General features: G+C 39.8%; 1 protein-coding gene across 2 annotated transcripts in view; it reads left to right on the top strand.

Moving 5' to 3' along the window:
- The window catches only part of LOC128067983 (cytochrome P450 2C31-like), an 83,224-nt gene that overhangs the window by 29,458 nt on the left and 35,245 nt on the right, over positions 1 to 18,521 (top strand). The window contains exons 2-4 of one of the 2 annotated variants that reach the window (XM_052661126.1): positions 2,978 to 3,101; positions 4,703 to 4,852; positions 9,991 to 10,151. In XM_052661126.1, the coding sequence (XP_052517086.1) occupies positions 3,020 to 3,101; positions 4,703 to 4,852; positions 9,991 to 10,151 (393 nt within the window). In that variant the 5' untranslated portion in view covers positions 2,978 to 3,019. Of the gene's footprint in view, positions 1 to 2,977; positions 3,141 to 4,702; positions 4,853 to 9,990; positions 10,152 to 18,521 lie in introns of both variants that reach the window. The other variant, XM_052661125.1, reaches the window with a different exon arrangement.

Raw genomic sequence — 18,521 nt, 5'->3', positions numbered from 1 at the left:
CATTGGAAGGACTGATGTTGAAGCTGAAACTCCTATAATTTAGCCACCTGATGCTAAGAGCTGACTCGTTGGAAAAGACCCTGATGCTGGGAAAGATTGAGGGCAGGAGGAGAAGGGGATGACAAAGGATGAGATGGTTGGATGGCATCACCAACTCAATGGACATGAGTTTGAGTAAACCCCAGGAGTTGGTGATGGACAAGGAGACCTGGCATGCTGCAGTCCATTGGGTTGCACACAGTTGGACATGACTGAGTGACTGAACTGAACTTTGAATTTGGTATAGATAGTATTGTGTCAGCTACAAATGAGAACAGTTTTACTTCATTCTTTTCAATTTCAATTCCTTTTATTTCTCTTTCTTTGATTGCCATGGCTTTGATTTCTAATATGATATTTTAAGTAAAATTGGCAAGAATGGGCATCCTTGTCTTGTTCTTGATTTTAGAGAAAATGCTTTCAGCTTTTCACTGTGAAGTATGATGATGATAGCTGTGGATTTATCATATATGTGATTTTTAAATTATGTTGAAGTATGTTGCCTCTATACCTACTTTGTGGAGAATTTTAAATCTTAAATGGATATAGGATTTTATAAAAAACTTTTCTACATCTATTGAACTATCATATGATTTTATTTTTCCATTTGTTAATGTCATGTATAGCATTGATTAATTTGAGAATATTGAATCATACTTGTATCCTTGGGATAATCCCACTTGTTCATGATGTATGACATCCAGATATGATTTTAGATGGTATACAGCTAAAGGTTGCCAGAGTGGAGTGAGATCAATGAGATCATTGTTGAAATTGTCAAAAGTAGGAATTCTCTGTCCATGTTGGGACCTACGTGTCCTTTATAACATTTATTTTTGGTGAATTCTAATGGCAATGAAATTGCTTTAATTTTTAAAAACTGCATAGTTACAGAGTGACAACCCCCAAATTTCCTGAAAGAATACATTGAGTTGAAATCAAGGAAATAACCAAGTTTCAAGAGATCTCACAGTTTCTGTTGTATTTGCTTAATGAATGAATAACTGTTCTATAGCTCTTTAAATCTTGAAGGAATTATCTGAAATCTGACTTCTCTGGGAAAGGAAGTTATGAGAGTACCTCCCCTGGAAGCTCCTCCTTCTGTATATCAGACTCTGGTTTTGAAGAGATTGTGTCAGCACCCCAGCTCATACACTTGTTAACTCACAGCCTTGGTCAAATTTTAAAAATCTCTGAGCTTTAATTTCTATTTCTTTAAAATGAGAATAATAATTATTATGCACAGATATTAATACCTGAGCTTAACAAGGTACTGAATGCCTGTTTTCAGTACCAGGTGTGTCAGATGCTGGAAATTTTCAAAGTGAAAGAGTGAAAATTTAATCACTCAGTCATGTCCTACTCTTTGCAACCCCATGGACTGTAGCCCACCAGCCAGTCTCCTCTGTCCATGGAATTCTTCAAGCAAGAATACTGGAGTGGGTAGCTCTTCCCTTTTTCAGGGGATCTTCCCAACCCAGGGACTGAACCCAGGTCTCCCACATGGCAGACAGGTTCTTTTTCCAAGCAGTGAATTAAAACAAACAAAAAAGAGTGAGCAGTACGGAATGTACAGTCTAGATGGTAGGCATGTATTTATGAAACAATCATGCAAATAAGTGCATGATTACGAACCATGTAATAGGAACACAGTAGAAAATGGTGATGTAGTTTAAAGGATTACAGGTAGGAGGCATAGTCAGTAAGGGTTCTCTGTGGAAGTGAAATTGGAGCTGAGATCTGAAAAGTAATTAGATATTAACTGGATAAAATACAGGTAAATGTTTGTTCTATCTTTTTTTTCAATCTGGAGCAGACTTAGTTATTGGAATGTCTAAAAGAGGACCAATTTGTTTGTTGCCCAGAGAGTAGGTTAAAGCATGGTGTGACATGAGATTAGGCAGGTAAGAAGGGACCAGAGTATGTAGATCTTACAGGGATTTTAAGAATATAGGTCTTAAGCATAACAATATGATGTTCTTTATAATATGCTTTGTGAAATGGGTTGCTGTAGGGAGAATGAATTATAAGGTCGAAAAAGAACTCAAATATTGGACAAGTTGAAAGAGTGAAAGTCTATACCATGTAGTACACTAAATAAGCTGCTATGACAGAAAGACCACAATAATGCAGTGACTTAAGGAAGACAGTTTATTTCTGCCTTCCACGTAGCAGGCATAGAGTTAAGTGCTGCTGGGCTGCCTCTCCTCCACCAGGTCTTTCAGAGAACCAGATCTTCTCAGTCTTGTGGTTTACCATCCTGTGCTCTAAGGCTGTTGTTCTCATTTGCAGTCACAGAGGGGTCATCTCCACGCTGTCATTTCAACCTATGGATATTTGGAGAAATGTGTTGTCACCCATTTATGCCAGTGTAGAATTTGTGCACATCCCTTCTGCTTCTCTCAGTTCGTGGAAACTTATTTACATCATCACACTGGGAAGATGGAAAATGTCTGTGGCTACGTCCTTGTGTCTTTTGAAGGTTTAGAGGTCTCTGGTGTTAAAGATGTGGAGAATGGATAATGAGGGGATGTCTGCATGTGCGAGAGATGGAGCACCTTCCCTTACATAGAGGAAACATATCATTTTTTGCCACTATAAGAAGGAAGGAACAATTATAGATTTAGCAGAAAAAATCTTAATAGAATAATACTAATAAAATTCATACTATGGCCTTTGTCACAGAGTAGGAGCTGAATAAAGAATAACTCTTGACGGTGATGATAATAATTACAGTATTCCTAATAATATAATGATAATTACCATTGTAGTAAAGTGATGTCATATTAGATTACTTGTTCTAGATATTGAAATCTTTTATAATGGGTGAATGTTAAGAAGATTAAAATATTTCCCACATTATCTATATTTTCCTACATTATCTACATTTTCAGTTTTGAAATGCTCACTGTTCTTGCATTTCCTGTTCTTTTTCCAGCTAGCAGAAGATTATGGTCCTGTGTTCACTCTGTATTTTGGCATGAAGCCCACCGTGGTGTTGCATGGATATGAAGCAGTGAAGCAAGTCCTGATTGATCAGAGTGAGGAATTTTCTGGCAGAGGTAGTTTACCAGTGGCAGACAACATCAACCAGGGATTAGGTATGCTTCTATTTGAGGAGTGTGTGGAAATTGTAGGTTGGAAAGATTCAAATAGGCTAAGGAATTGAGAAATTATAGGTAATAGAGAAGTTTATGAAAGCATCATCATTAAACAGTTTTCTATGGATCATTAATCCATATTTAAAATTATGAAGATGATACAGTCTGAATGAAACATTAAGTGTAGTGAAAGCAAATCTTCTAATCACTAATGTTCTATTAATAAATTATGGCCAGGTCAGATAATGAGAAAGAGACAGAGAGAAAAAGAAAGGAGGAAAATGACAATAAATTATCCTATTTACTGAACATTTTGCTTTCTGGCCTGAGTCATGGTTGCTAAGAGACTAGTTTTGGAAGCTTGCATAATATATACATGGAACCAACAAAGGTTTGAAGTATGCACATTGCATTCAACTTTCTATTCTTCTTAGAATAAAAAGCACAACAGATTTTTTCATCCAATAGAATATAATACAAAGCATAAAGCACAAATATGCTCTGAAAAGAGGGTCATGGGGAAAGACAATAAATATAGATTAGAATATTAAAGAAAATCTTTTGAAATTAAATACTTGCTCTGTTTGTCATCTGCGTTTTAATAGCTAGAACTTAAACTGTCCCATACTCTGTGGGTCACTGGGTTCTTACAAAGATAATGCCTGAATAGGGTCACTTCATCCTTTACATTGTTCTTTAAGGTCTTATTTGAGAAGGTCCCTATGAGCATTGTCTCTTTTGATCTTGTCCTTGGCTCTGGAAGTCTGACATTGAACTTTTTTTGGTACAATGTAGTAAAACAGATGACAGCGCAAGTATTTGATTTCAAAAGATTTTCTTTAATATTCTAATTTATAATTATTGTGTTTCCCCATGACCTTCTTTTCAGAGCATGTTTGTGCTTTATGCTTTGTATCATAGACCCAGCCTAGCCGTGGGACTGTGAGAAGGGGTGGCATGCACCCGCAGGATAGAACACGGGGAAGACATCCATATTTCAAGGAAGAGATTAGAAAATAGAAGGAAAATGTCAAAATGAGAAAAGCTATGGCCATGTCCCTTACTCAAGGAATAGATTTGCATGCGCTCCCTTTCAAGACACAAGTGCTGTTTATCTCTGTCTTAAGAATTGACTCTTTTGTTGTTTCTCCTACAGTTCATTTTCAGTGCACAAATCAATCCTGAAAACTTAACCTATAACTTGGACTCTATGGATTGGTAACTATGTTATCAAAGAGCGAATATCTTGCTTCTGTGATTTTCAGCATCCTCATAAGAACTGGAGACAAAACACTTGATTCTTAGGGTTGTTCTGAATTTTGCAGGAGATAATGGATAAGGAAGAGTGTAGTAATATGTAAAATCAAGAGTCTTGACAGTAAGATACAAGCTGGGTTAAGAGAGGAGGAGGCAGGTGATGAAGGGCCCGATAGGAATTCCTGAAGCTGTCACTACTATATTTAATCCCGGCTTAGGTGTCCTCCTCATTTCCTGGTTTAAAGACTCTCAGCTAGAATTCATGGCAATGGATTATTCTCTGTTTTTGGTTTTTGTCCTGATAGGAATTGTGTTCAGCAATGGAGAAAAATGGAAGCAAACTCGACGTTTCTCCCTCATGATTTTGAGGAATATGGGGATGGGGAAGAGGACTATTGAACACAGAATTCAAGAGGAAGCCTTATGTTTGGTGGAAGCATTAAAAAAAACCAATGGTGGGTATTTCTGTAGTAATTAACAGTAACTGCTTGGGCAGACTAAATGATTTTACAAGTAGACTACAGAGAGATAATGGCTCAAATACAACAGAGTTGACTTTCTGCTCACATGACAGTAGCAGGAGGTGAATTTGCTGGCATAATGGCTTTTTCAAGCACCTGGTTTCCAGGGCCTTTGATGCCTTCAACATATGAATGCCTTCCTGTGGCACTCAGAGTTCATCTCTTAGAATGGTAGAGCGGGGGGTAGTAAAGAAGAAAGAAAAGAACAAATAGTGTTTTTAATAGGTGAGATATGGCACTCACACACAAGAGTTCTTTCATATCCCATGGGCTGTAACTCAGTTACAAGGCCACAGCTAAATGTTCAAGGAGCTGGGAAATGTGGTTAGCTGTGTGCACAGGAAGAAGAGGAAAACATGGATTCTGGTAATCTGCTAGTAACTTGAAAGTGTAAGTTCTCAGGTAACTTCTTGAGAAGCATTTCAAATATTTTGCAACATATCCATGTCATGTCATTATGCTATATAGCACCTTAAACTTGAACAGTCCTATCTATCAGTGATATCTTAGCAAAACTGAAACAAAATTAGTGATTCAGGTGTGGGCTTCACACTAAATCCTTCTCTGAGTAGGCCTGTATTACAGCTCCCCTGTTGGTGTGAGGGGAGGGAGCTTCAGTAGCACACATCCACATGTGTGGATGCCCATGCAGGACAGGAAGAGGGGATAGGAAAGAAAGGGTTGAGTCTCCTGACTTGGCAGGGAAGGAGTAAGATGAGGATCTCAAGGCTGTGCTTTTGTAAAACAAAATGTTTAAATTTGAAGAACATTATGAACTTAATAACACTATATTCTAAATGGTGCTACTTCAAGTTTTTATTTTTTTCAGTGTTATATTATTGTCCAGATCGGTTTTGCCCCTCAGTTTTTGGTGTTACTCATATAAATAATGCAATTATTACAAATATTTGCATGATTTGGGTTTTTTCTTTTGAGTAAGTTTCTCAAGATGGCAATAAAGTGTCAATGAACTCATTTGAATTTGGTCCATATTATCTAGGAATGGGTGGGAGATCTGGCAGAAAAAGAACACAAGGCTCATCCTGCATAGATTGTTCTCTACTCTGTTGTTCAAATTTAACATATTAAATAAATATTTTCACATGATTAATTTTTAAATGTTTATTATTAATTGTTAACAAAATAGAATAGCAGTTCATTATTTTGCATGTATCATAACTCATTTTAGGCAAAATAGATTGCTTTCAGTTTTTTGTTGCTAATAATATTAAACAATGCAATCTATATTAATTATTGAACATCCCTGATTATTTTCTAGAGTAAAATTTTGGAAATGCAATTAACAAATTAATAAATACTAGGTTTTAGCATGTTGTTGTTCCGTCACTAAGTGATACCTGACTGTTTGTGACCCCATGGACCACAGCACACCAGGCTTCAATGTTTTTCAATAAATATCCCCCAGTGTTTGCTCAAATTCATGTACATTAAGCTGGTGATGCCCTCCACCCATCTCATCCTCTGTCACCCCCTTGTCCTCCTGCCCTCAATCTTTCCCAGCATCAGAGTTGGCTCTTACCATCAGGTGGCCAAAGAATAGAGCTTCAGCTTCAGCGTCAGTCTTCCAATGAATATTCAGGGTTGATTTCCTTTACGATCGACTTGTTTGATCTCCTTGCTGTCCAGGGGACTCTCAAGAGTCTTTTCCAGGACCACAATGGGAAAACATCAATTCTTTGGCACTCAGCCTTCTTTATGATCCAACTCTCACATCCATGCACGACTACTGGGAAAACCATAGCTTTAACTAGATGGATCTTTGTCAGCAAGCTGATGTCTCTGCTTTTTCATATGTTATCTAGGTTTTTAATAACTTTTATTTCAAAGAGCAAGTGTCTTTTAAACAGCTTATTATTAACTGGTTAAATTTTCCCATAGTGAATATGACCTTCTCTCAGCTTCCTTGCCTATGACCACCCAGACTGCTCAAATCTACCTAACTATAGAGACCTCATCCTCTTGGGGTGGCCCAGTTTGTCACGGGTTAAATAACTGTTGTAAGTTTATTTCACACGTTGGGCAGAACCTTTTTTCTTGTAATTTCTACTTTTTGATCCCTACTAAGTTTTTTCATTCTGTAGTAAAGTGTTCTGGTACTAGTCACCAGGCAGAAGCAGGATGGATTTCCCACTGAAAATTTAGTATAGCTGTTGAGGTTGGTAGTGATACACACATCTCAATAGGATATGAAAAGTTCTATTACTCACATAATGAGGCTTTCGGAGTAAGGCACAGTAGCTAGAAAACCGACCAAAAAATGCCTGGAGAAAGCCGGAAAAGGATACTGGCTTGGAATATTAACGATGGTTAGGGGCTGGAGTGGGGAAGAGGGTTCCAATGTATAGACCAGGGTTTCTGTGGTTTAAACTTCCTGCTTGTGCCAAAGAAGCAATCACATCAGCTAGTCCATGTGTGAGTAGAAGAAAAAGTAAGAGTTAAAAATTGCCAGGACTCAAACAACAATAAATGGTGTCACATTCTCTATTTTATATTGTTAACCTGTTTATAGTTCAGTTCAGATCAGTTGCTCAGTTGTGTCCGGCTCTTTGCAACCGAATGGACTGCAGTACGCCAGGCCCCCTGTCCATCACCAACTCCCAGAGTCCACTCAAACTCATGTCCATTGAGTTGATGATGCCATCCAACCATCTCATCTTCTGTTGTCCCCTTCTCCTCCTGCCTTCAATCTTTCCCAGCATCAGAGTCTTTTCGAATGAGTCAATTCTTCTCATCAGGTGGCCAAAGTATTGGAGTTTTAGTTTCAATATTAGTCCTTCCAATGAATATTCAGGACTGATTTCCTTTAGGATGGACTGATTTGTTCTCCTTGCAGTCCAAGGGACTCTAAAGAGTCTCCTCTTACACCACAGTCAAAAGCATCAATTCTTCAGCTCTCAGCTTCCTTATAGTCCAACTCATATCCATACATGATTACTGGAAAAACTATAGCTTTGACTAGACAGATATTTGTTGGCAAAGTAATGTCTCTGTTTTTTTAATATGTTGTCTAGGTTGGTCATAGCTTTTCATCCAAGGAGTAAGCGTCTTTTAATTTCATGGCTGCAGTCACCATCTGCATTGATTTTGGAGACCCCTAAAATAAAGTCTGTCACTGTTTCCATTGTTTCCCCATCTATTTGCCGTGAAGCGATTGGACCAGATGCCATCATCTTATTTTTATGAATGTTGAGCTTTAAACCAGCGTTTTTACTCTCCTCTTTCACTTTCATCAAGAGGCTCTTTAGTTCTTTGCTTTCTGCCATAAGAGTGGTGTCATCTGCATATCTGAGGTTATTGATATTTCTCCCCGCAATCTTGATTCTAGCTTGAGCTTCACCCAGCTCAGCATTTCACATGATATACTATGCATATAAGTTAAATAAGCAGGATGACTATATACAGCTTTGATGTACTCCTTTACTGATTCGGAACTAGGCTGTTATTCCATGTCCAGTTCTAACTGTTGCTTCTTGACCTGCTTACAGGTTTCTCAGAAGGCAGGTAAGGTGGTCTGGCAGTCCCATCTCTTGAAGAATCTCCCACAGTTTGTTATGATCCACACAGTTAAAGGCTTTGGTCTAGTCAATAAAGCAGAGGGAGATATTTTTCTGGAACTCTGTTGCTTTTTCTATAATCCAACGGATGTTGGCAATTTGATCTCTGGTTCCTCTGCCTTTCCTAAATCCAGTCTGAACATGTGGAAGTTCACGGTTCACACACTGTTGAAGCCTCGCTTGGGGAATTTTGAACATCACTTTGCAGTGTATGAGATGAGTGCAACTGTGTGGTAGTTTGAACGTTCTTTGGCATTGCCTTTTTTTGGGATCAGAATGAAAATTGAACTTTTCCCGTCCTGTGGCCACTGCTGAATTTCCAAACTTGCTGGCATATTGAGTGTAGCACATTCACAGCATCATCTTTTAGGGTTTGAAATTGCTCAACTGGAATTCCATCACTTCCAGTAGCTTTGCTTGTGGTGATGTTTCCTAAGGCCACTTGACTTCACATTCCAGGATGTCTGGCTCTAGGTGGGTGACCACACCATCCTGGTTATCTGGGTCATTAAGATGTTTTTTGTGTAGTTCTTCTTTGTATTCTTGCCACCTCTTCTAACTATCTTCTGCTTTTGTTAGGTCCATGCCGTTTCTGTCCTTTATTGTGACCATCTTTGCATGAAACGTTCCCTTTGTATCTCTGATTTTCTTGATGCGATCTCTAGTCTTCAACCCCTCTCATTATTGTCTTCTGAGAGAAAAGCACATTCAACATTTTCAATGCATTTTGTAAAATATGATTTCAATTCTCCTCAGTCTCCTTACCTTCTTATTATATTGGTCAGTTTCTTCTGGGTATTTTGAAGACTATCAACACCAAGAGCTTAATTTTATAATTTTAAAGACATTTCAAAATGATCTCCTTCTTGTGTATTACCTTGTGGCTTTAACTGGAGAATGATATAAATAGAATAATTGGGAGAAATTTAATAAATAAATTACACCAGATTATGTAATTTTGCTTAGGGAAACACAATGTTATTTTGTTTTTGTTGTTGTTCAGTTGCTAAGTCATGTCCTACTCTTCACAACTCCATGGACTATTGCATGCCAGGCTTTTCTGTCCTTCACTACCTCCCAGAGTTTGCTCAAACTCATGTCAGCCCCTTCTCATCTTGCCTTCAGTCTTTCCCAGCATCACAGTCTTTTCCAATGAGTCAGCTCTTCGGATCAGATGGCCAAAATATTGGAGCTTCAGCTTTAGCAGTAATGAATATTTAGAACTGATTTCTTTCAGAACTGACTGGCTTAATCTTGCTGTCCAAGAGACTCTCAGGAGTCTTCTCTAGCACCACAGTTCGAAAACATCAATTCTTTAGCACTCAGCCTTCTTTATTGTCCAACTCTCTAGGCATGTTGAATTTATAGTGATGATGGCAGGTCCAGGTTGTTCTAGTAATAAAAATAATCTTAGGAATCAACCTTTCTCCATTATTTTATACAGTAAACTAAGATTTATTTGAAAATTATATTCCAACTTTCATATATTATTTTTAGGATCTCCATGTGATCCTACTTTCCTTCTGACCTATGCTCCCTGCAACGTGATCTGCTCCATTATATTCCGGAATCGTTTTGAATACAGTGATGAAAACTTTCTAACCTTGGCAAAGTATATTCATGAAAATGCAACAATTTTTAGCACCCCCTGGATTGAGGTAAGGTCAAGGTTCTCTTTAAATAAGAAATAACTTTTAATCTAAAGTGATTACCACATTTCTTTGTGCTATTGTTTGGTACCACTTAGTGAGTTATCATGGAGAAGGAAATGGCAACCCACTTCAGTATTCTTGCGTAGAGAATCCTGTGGCTGGAGGAGCCTGTTGGGCTGCTGTCCATATGGTTGCACAGAGTCAGACATGACTGAAGTGACTTCGTATGCATTGGAGAAGGAAATGACAGCCCACTCCAGTATTCTTGCCTGGAGAATCCCAGGGACGGAGGAGCCTGGTGGGCTGCCATCCATGGGGTTGCACAGAGTCGGACATGACTGCAGTGACTTAGCAGCAGGAGCAACAGTGAGTTATCAAAGCAATTGAATGTGTTGAAATGAATTTGTAAACAAAATATAAGAATAGTAATAAAAAATAGTGCAACAATTATAGCAAGGTTTTTCCTTTTTTTGAGAAATCTTTTTTCCCCTGATTTTTATGTGTATAAATAGGATGTATATACATTGTATTTTTACTATTAGTAAACTGTCAGAAAAATACAATAACTTATGCTGTACTACTAACAACTAAAATTCCATGGATCATAATGTTATGATGTTTTCTACCTGGGAAGGACTCTAGAGAGCAAGTAGTCTATGGAACAGAAAGCTCACCTGGAAATACTGAGCTTACTTTCAAAGTAACCTAATCAAAAGAAGAATGAGTTAGATATAAAAACTAGATTTCTTGATTCTCTAAGATAGCAGCTGAATAAATTTCTTCAGTACCTACTGAGGGTATTAAGTCATGAAGATACTATTTAAAAAGGATTCTGTAAACTCTAGGACTATGATGGTCAAATGAATGTGTACATTTCTGAAGATGTAAAATGCCTAAATAAAAGTAAGTTAGGTAATATAGGCATTTCCTTAGTCTTTCTGGTATAGTTTCTTCATTTAAAAAATGGTATGGTGTGAACAGACTTAAAAGGAGTCATCAACAGTAATACAATAATACTAGGAGACATTAACGCATCATTTACATCAATGGACAGAACAGTTCAGTTCAGTCACTTAGTCATGTCTGACTCTTTGCAGCCCCATGGACAGAGCAGCCAAACTAAATTGATAAGGGAACATTGGCCTTAATCAACACATTAGACACAAAGGACTTGATAGATTTATATACAACCCTCCATCCAAATACAGCAGAATACACATTCTTTTCAAGTACACATGAAACATTTTCCAAGATAGATCATATGATGTTACAAAACAAGTGCCAGTAAATTCAAGAAATTGAAATTATATTGAGCATCTTTTTAAAAATATATAAATTTATTTATTTTAATTGGAGGTTAATTACTTTACAATATTGTATTGTTTTTGCCATACATCAACATGATTCCACCATGGGTATACATGTGTTCCCCATTTGGAACTCCCCTCCCTCCTCCCTCCCCGTACAATCCCTCTGGACCTTTTTGACCACAATGGTATGAAACTAGAAATCAATTACAGAAAAAAAAAAAAAACCCTGGAAAAAACACAAACACATAGGAGCTGAATATGTTGTTGAATATATTGTTAGCTGCTACTAAACAACAATGGGTCAAAGAGGAAGTCAGAATACCTTGAGAGAAATGAAAATGGAAGCACAACATTCCAAAATCTATGTGACTCACAAAAGCAGTTCTAAGAGGGAAGTTTATAGTGAAACAGGTCTACCTCAGGAAACCAGAAAAATACCAAGTAAGCAATCTAACCTTACACATAAAACTAGAAAAAGAGTGGGCACTCTCCATCCCCCTTCTGGTGTCTATGTCAGAAGCTTTCTCTGTCCCTTTTCTTTTTTTAATAAAACTGCTACACAAAAGCTCTTGACTAATCAAGAATGGCCCCTGGTCCAAAGCTAAATCTTCCTCTGAGATCACGAATCCGACACAGTTCACCATAAGCTATCATCTCATCCGGGATGTTCAGGACAAAGTCAAAACCCTCAAGAGCTCTAGCCTCTCTGCTTTCTTAGTATACACATTTTTTGCTTTACTTTACTAACGCTATGGTGTGCTTGTGTGAATGAATGACATGCCCTGCACGAAGCAAGTGATGAGCCCTGTTCTGTGGTTTTGAGGTGCCTCATAATGACCGAAGGCAGCTCCCCAAAGGGGAGACTTGTTGGGGGTTTATGCTGACCTGCCAGTGCCAAGAGGTGCTCAACATCCCTTCGAGGGGAGTGGCCACAAATGGACAAAGCGTGTGGAGTGAACTTTCCTTTCTTGTCAAATTTTTTTCTGGTCTTTTTGACCATTCCATAACTGCCTGGGGAATTAGAACTACTATGGCATCCGGTTCCATCACTTCATGGGAAATAGATGGAGAAACAGTGGAAACAGTTTCAGACTTTATCTTTTTGGGCTCCAAAATCACGGCACATGGTGACTGCAGCCATGAAATTAAAAGACGCTTATTCCTTGGAAGAAAAATTATGACCAACCTAGATAGCATGTTCAAAAGCAGAGACATTACTTTGCCGACTAAGGTCTGTCTAGTCAAGGCTATGGCTTTTCCAGTGGTCATGTATGGATGTGAGAGTTGGACTGTGAAGAAGGCTGAGCTCCGAAGAATTGATGCTTTTGAACTGCGGTGTTGGAGAAGACTCTTGAGAGTCCCTTGGACTGCAAGGAGATCCAACCAGTCCATTCTGAATATCAACCCTGGGATTTCTTTGGAAGGAATGATGCTAAAGCTGAAACTCCAGTACTTTGGCCACCTCATGCAAAGAGTTGACTCATTGGAAAATACTCTGATGCTGGGAAGGATTGGGGAACAGGAGGAGAAGGGGACGACCGAGGATGAGATGGTTGGATGGCATCACTGACTCGATGGACGTGAGTCTGAGTGAACTCTTGGAGTTGGTGATGGACAGGGAGGCCTGGCGTGCTGCAACTCATGGGGTCACAAAGAGTCAGACATGACTGAGCGACTGAAATGAACTGAACTGAACTGAACCTACTCTGTCAAGAAAGCTGAGTGCTGAAGAATTGATGCTTTTGAACTGTGGTGTTGGAGAAGACTCTTGAGAGTCCCTTGGACTGCAAGGAGATCCAACCAGGCCATCCTAAAGGAAATCAGTACTGGGTGTTCGTTGGAAGGACTGGTGTTGAAGCTGAAATTTCAATACCTTGGCCACCAGATGTGAAGAGCTAATGTGGTCCACTGGAGAAGGGAATGGCAAGCCACTTCAGTATTCTTGCCTTGAGAACCCCATGAATAGTATGAAAAGGCAAAAGATAAGCTACCGAAAGAGGAACTCCCCAGGTCATTAGGTGCCCAATATGCTACTGGAGATCAGTGGAGAAATAACTCCAGAAAGAATGAAGGGATGGAGCCAAAGCAAAAACCATACCCAGTTTGTGGATGTGACTGGTGATAGAAGCAAGATCCGATGCTGTAAACAGCAATATTGTATAGGAACCTGCAATGTCAGGTCCATGAATCAAGGCAAATTGGAAGTAGTCAAATAAGAGATGGCAAGGGTGAACGTCGACATTCTAGGAATCAGCAAACTAAAGTGGACTGGAATGGGTGAACTTCACTCAGATGACCATTATATCTACTACTGCGGGCAGGAATCCCTCAGAAGAAATGGAGTAGCCATCATGGTAAACAGAAGAGTCCGAAATGCAGTACTTGGATGCAATCTCAAAAACGACAGAATGATCTCTGTTTGTCTCCAAGGCAAACCATTCAATATCACAGTAATCCAAGTCTATGCCCCAACCAGTAACAGTGAAGAAGCTGAAGTTGAACGGTTCTATGAAGACCTACAAGACCTTTTAGAATTAACACCCAAAAAAGATGTCCTTTTCATTATAGGGGACTGAAATGCAAAAGTAGGAAGTCAAGAACACCTGGAGTAACAGGCAAATTTGGCCTTGGTATGTGGAATGAAGCAGGGCAAAGACTAATAGAGTTTTGCCAAGAAAATGCACTGGTCATAGCAAACACCCTCTTCCAACAACACAAGAGAAGACTCTACCCATGGACATCACCAGATGGTCAACACCGAGATCAGATTGATTATATTCTTTGCAGCCAAAGATGGAGAAGCTCTATACAGTCAACAAAAAAAGACCAGGAGCTGACTGTGGCTCAGATCATGAACTCCTTATTACCAAATTCAGACTCAAATTGAAGAAAGTAGGGAAAACCACTAGACCATTCAGGTATGACCTAAATCAAATCCCTTATGATTATACAGTGGAAGTGAGAAATAGATTTAAGGGCCTAGATTTGATAGATAGAGTGCCTGATGAACTATGGATGGAGGTTCGTGACATTGTACAGGAGACAGGGATCAAGACCATCCCCATGGAAAAGAAATGCAAAAAAGCACAATGGCTGTCTGGGGAGGCCTTACAAATAGCTGTGAAAAGGAGAGAGGCGAAAGCAAAGGAGGAAAGGAAAGATATAAGCACCTGAATGCAGAGTTCCAAAGAATAACAAGAAGAGATAAGAAAGCCTTCCTCAGTGATCAATGCAAAGAAATAGAGGAAAACAACAGAATGGGAAAGACTAGAGATCTCTTCAAGAAAATTAGAGATACCAAGGGAACATTTCATGCAAAGATGGGCTCGATAAAGGACAGAAATGGTATGAACCTAACAGAAGCAAAAGATATTAAGAAGAGGTGGCAAGAATATATGGAAGAACTGTACAAAAAAGATCTCCATGACCCAGATAATCATGATGATGTGATCACAAATCTAGAGCCAGACATCTTGGAATGTGAAGTCAAGTGGGCCTTAGAAAGCATCGTGAGGAACAAAGCTACTGGCAGTGATGGAATTCCAGTTGAGCTGCTTCAAATCCTGAAAGATGATGCTGTGAAAGTGCTGCACTCAATATGCCAGCAAATTTGGAAAACTCAGCAGTGGCCACAGGACTGGAAAAGGTCAAGTTTCATTCCAATTCCAAAGAAAGGCAATGCCAAAGAATGCTCAAACTACTGCACAATTGCACTCATCTCACACACTAGTAAAGTAATGCTCAAAATTCTCCAAGGCAGGCTTCAGCAATACGTGAACTGTGAACTTCCTGATGTTCAAGCTGGTTTTAGAAAAGGCAGAGGAACCAGAGATCAAATTGCCAACATCTGCTGGATCATGGAAAAAGCAAGAGAGTTCCAGAAAAACATCTATTTCTGCTTTATTGACTATGCCAAAGCCTTTGACTGTGTGGATCACAATAAACTGTGGAAAATTCTGAAAGAGATGGGAATACCAGACCACCTAACCTGCCTCTTGAGAAATCTGTATGCAGGTCAGGAAGCAACAGTTAGAACTGGACATGGAACAACAGACTGGTTCCAAATAGGAAAAGGAGTACGTTGAGGCTGTATATTGTCACCTTGCTTATTTAACTTCTATGCAGAGTACATCATGAGAAATGCTGGACTGGAAGAAACACAAGCTGGAATGAAGATTGCCTGGAGAAATATCAATCACCTCAGATATGCAGATGACACCACCCTTATGGCAGAAGTGAAGAGGAGCTAAAAAGCCTCTTGATGAAAGTGAAAGAGGAGAGCGAAAAAGTTGGCTTAAAGCTCTACATTTGGAAAACGAAGATCATGGCATCTGGTCCCCTCACTCCATGGGAAATAGATGGGGAAACAGTGGAAACAGTGTCAGACTATTTTTTTGGACTCCAAAATCACTGCAGGTGGTCACTGCAGCCATGAAATTAAAAGACGCTTAATCCTTGGAAGAAAAGTTATGACCAACCTGGATAGTATATTCAAAAGCAGAGACATTACTTTGCCGACTAAGGTCCGTCTAGTCAAAGCTATTGTTTTTCCTGTGGTCATCTATGGATGTGAGAGTTGGACTGTGAAGGAAGCTGAGCGCCGAAGAATTGATGCTTTTGAACTGTGGTGTTGGAGAAGGCTCTTGAGAGTCCCTTGGACTGCAAGGAGATCCAACCAGTCCATTCTGAAGGAGATCAACCCTGGGATTTCTTTGGAAGGAATGATGCTAAAGTTGAAGCTCCAATACTTTGGCCACCTCATTTGAAGAGTTGACTCATTGGAAAAGACTCTGATGCTGGGAGGGATTGGGGGCAGGAGGAGAAGGGGATGACAGAGGATGAGATGGCTGGATGGCATCACGGACTTGATGGACGTGAGTCTGAGTGAACTTCGGAAGTTGGTGATGGACAGGGAGGCCTGGCGTCCTGCAGTTCATGGGGTTGCAAAGAGTCGGACAAGACTGAGTTACTGAACTGATTCTGAACCTAATCTGTCGGATCATAGACTATCAAGGGAATTGGGGTTCGTGCCAATACTATGTACTTAGACCCCAAGTATGGAAGTGCCTAGCCTTGCTAGAGGGCAAAATTTAGAAGAGCATGTTTGGGAGTAAGCAGGAGCTCTAGCTCCAAGAATGTCTCTCAGGCTAGAGGTCACTCTCTTGACTGCCTGACTTAGGGTCCACAGTCCTAAAAGTAAGTCTTTGTCATGGCTGTGCCTCCTATCTATGTGGATAAAAACACTTCTGGTCCCATGAGGTTTTTGAGGATATCAATTGGGAATTGCATGATCTGTTCAGATTGGAAGTGCAATGGGCTTCTTCCTTTGGTAGTGCTAGCTGTTAGCTGACCAGAGAAAGCTCTCCAGTGGCTTCTGTCTCAACTCCCTAGATATTCCTTTTATGGAATCTGTGGAAAGGAACTGGAAGGATTGGATCTAGTAGCTTGAGAACAAAAATAACTTTTTCCTCACTGGCCAGCCCTCTACCACCTCTTTTGCTATCACATATACTGGCATGGTGACACTCAAAAGGGACAGCTTGGTTGTTGTTCGTCTCTTTATGACTCACCACTTCTACTGCCGTCAGGACTGTATTTAGGAATGTACATGGTCACACATAAGATGGATGCTTCCTCTAGTAGTCCTAGCTTGGGAAACATTCTGGGAAACTACTTGGCAAATCAAACAAAGGTTTTGGTGGTAAGGAACTAGAAATCAATCTGGGATGCCATCACGTCTACCCCTGGTGCATCTCCACCCCACCTTGGTGGTAGAACTGGGAGGGATGAGTAAGATGCCTGCGTCAGTAAGGGACAGACTAAGTCTGTCCAGGGAAGGAAAGCTTCAGTGGAAAGTCTGTCTGCACACCCATCTAGAGCAGGGAGGGACGCCTCTGGTGGAAAGAAGACACAGCCATGGATGCTGCTTTTTTCTCTCTTGCAGATGGGAGCTAACAGTTCCAGAACCACTCTTTTCAAACGTTAAAAAACTTGGGACAAGTTTGATCCCCAGAGTTTAAAAAATACATGCCTGGTTCTTCTTCTGTGATACTGAATAGCCACATTATCCTTTGGAAAATGGGGAACACTGGCCAGTTAAAGGGTCTCTCAATTATGATACCATTTTACAACTAGACCAGTTCTGTAGAAAACAAAGGAAATGGGTTGAAGAGGCATATGTGTTGCTCTTTATCTCTCTGCGAGACATGCCAGACTTATGTACAAAGTGTGCTGATTTGGGTGTGAAGCCTTCAGCTGCCTCCTGTTCTCTTACTTTGCCCCTGTATCTGGGGCTCCCAACTGAACAGGCTGAGAATCAGGGTACCCTTCCAGGAGGGGTGGCCTTAGTCTCAGTAGAAATTCCAACAGTTCCAACTGTGATCGAGACTATTTAGAGTACCCAAAAAGTACATAGAAGGTTTTATGGGATTAACTTTACTTTATGACCTTACTTGGAGAGATATAATGTATGTCTTGGGAAAGACACTGACTCTTGATTCAAAAACTCGAGTTTTGGGGGAAGCTACTACTTTTGGAGATGAATGGCTTGAAGGCAAGGGGAATGAGGGAGCATGAAATAGCGCTCCTTCCTACTGGGAGCCAAGTGGTTCCAATAACAGAGCCAGATTGCCGGATGTATTCTTGTAGGACTCAGGCGTGCCCAAGGACTTTATACTATGCTAAGTTGACTGACATAGAACAGGGAGAGAAGAAAACTCCTGGTAAATTCCTAGATAAACTACAGGGGGCTCTCTGCAAGTTTGCTGATGTTGATCTTGAAATTACAGAGGGAGAAATGATCTTAAAAGGTAGTTTTTTCACTCAGTCGTCTCCAGATATCTGCTGTAAGTTACAAAAACAGGTGTTCGGCCTAAATTAGTCTTTAGAACAATTGTTGCAGTGTCTCAGACAGTATATTTTGGTGGAGAATATGAGGAGGAAAATGAGACAAAAAAGAACCAGGCAAAAGACTAAAGCCCCAGCATGGCTGTTAGATCCACTCTGAAACAGCCTAAGGAAAAATGCCCAGACGGACCCAGGTGAAAAGAAATGGACCTGTTATTAC

The sequence above is a fragment of the Budorcas taxicolor genome, chromosome 23 (assembly GCF_023091745.1).
Source record: "Budorcas taxicolor isolate Tak-1 chromosome 23, Takin1.1, whole genome shotgun sequence".
Taxonomy (NCBI): domain Eukaryota; kingdom Metazoa; phylum Chordata; class Mammalia; order Artiodactyla; family Bovidae; genus Budorcas; species Budorcas taxicolor.
Note: the sequence above shows the minus strand (reverse complement) of the source record. Positions and strands in the feature narration are given on the sequence as shown.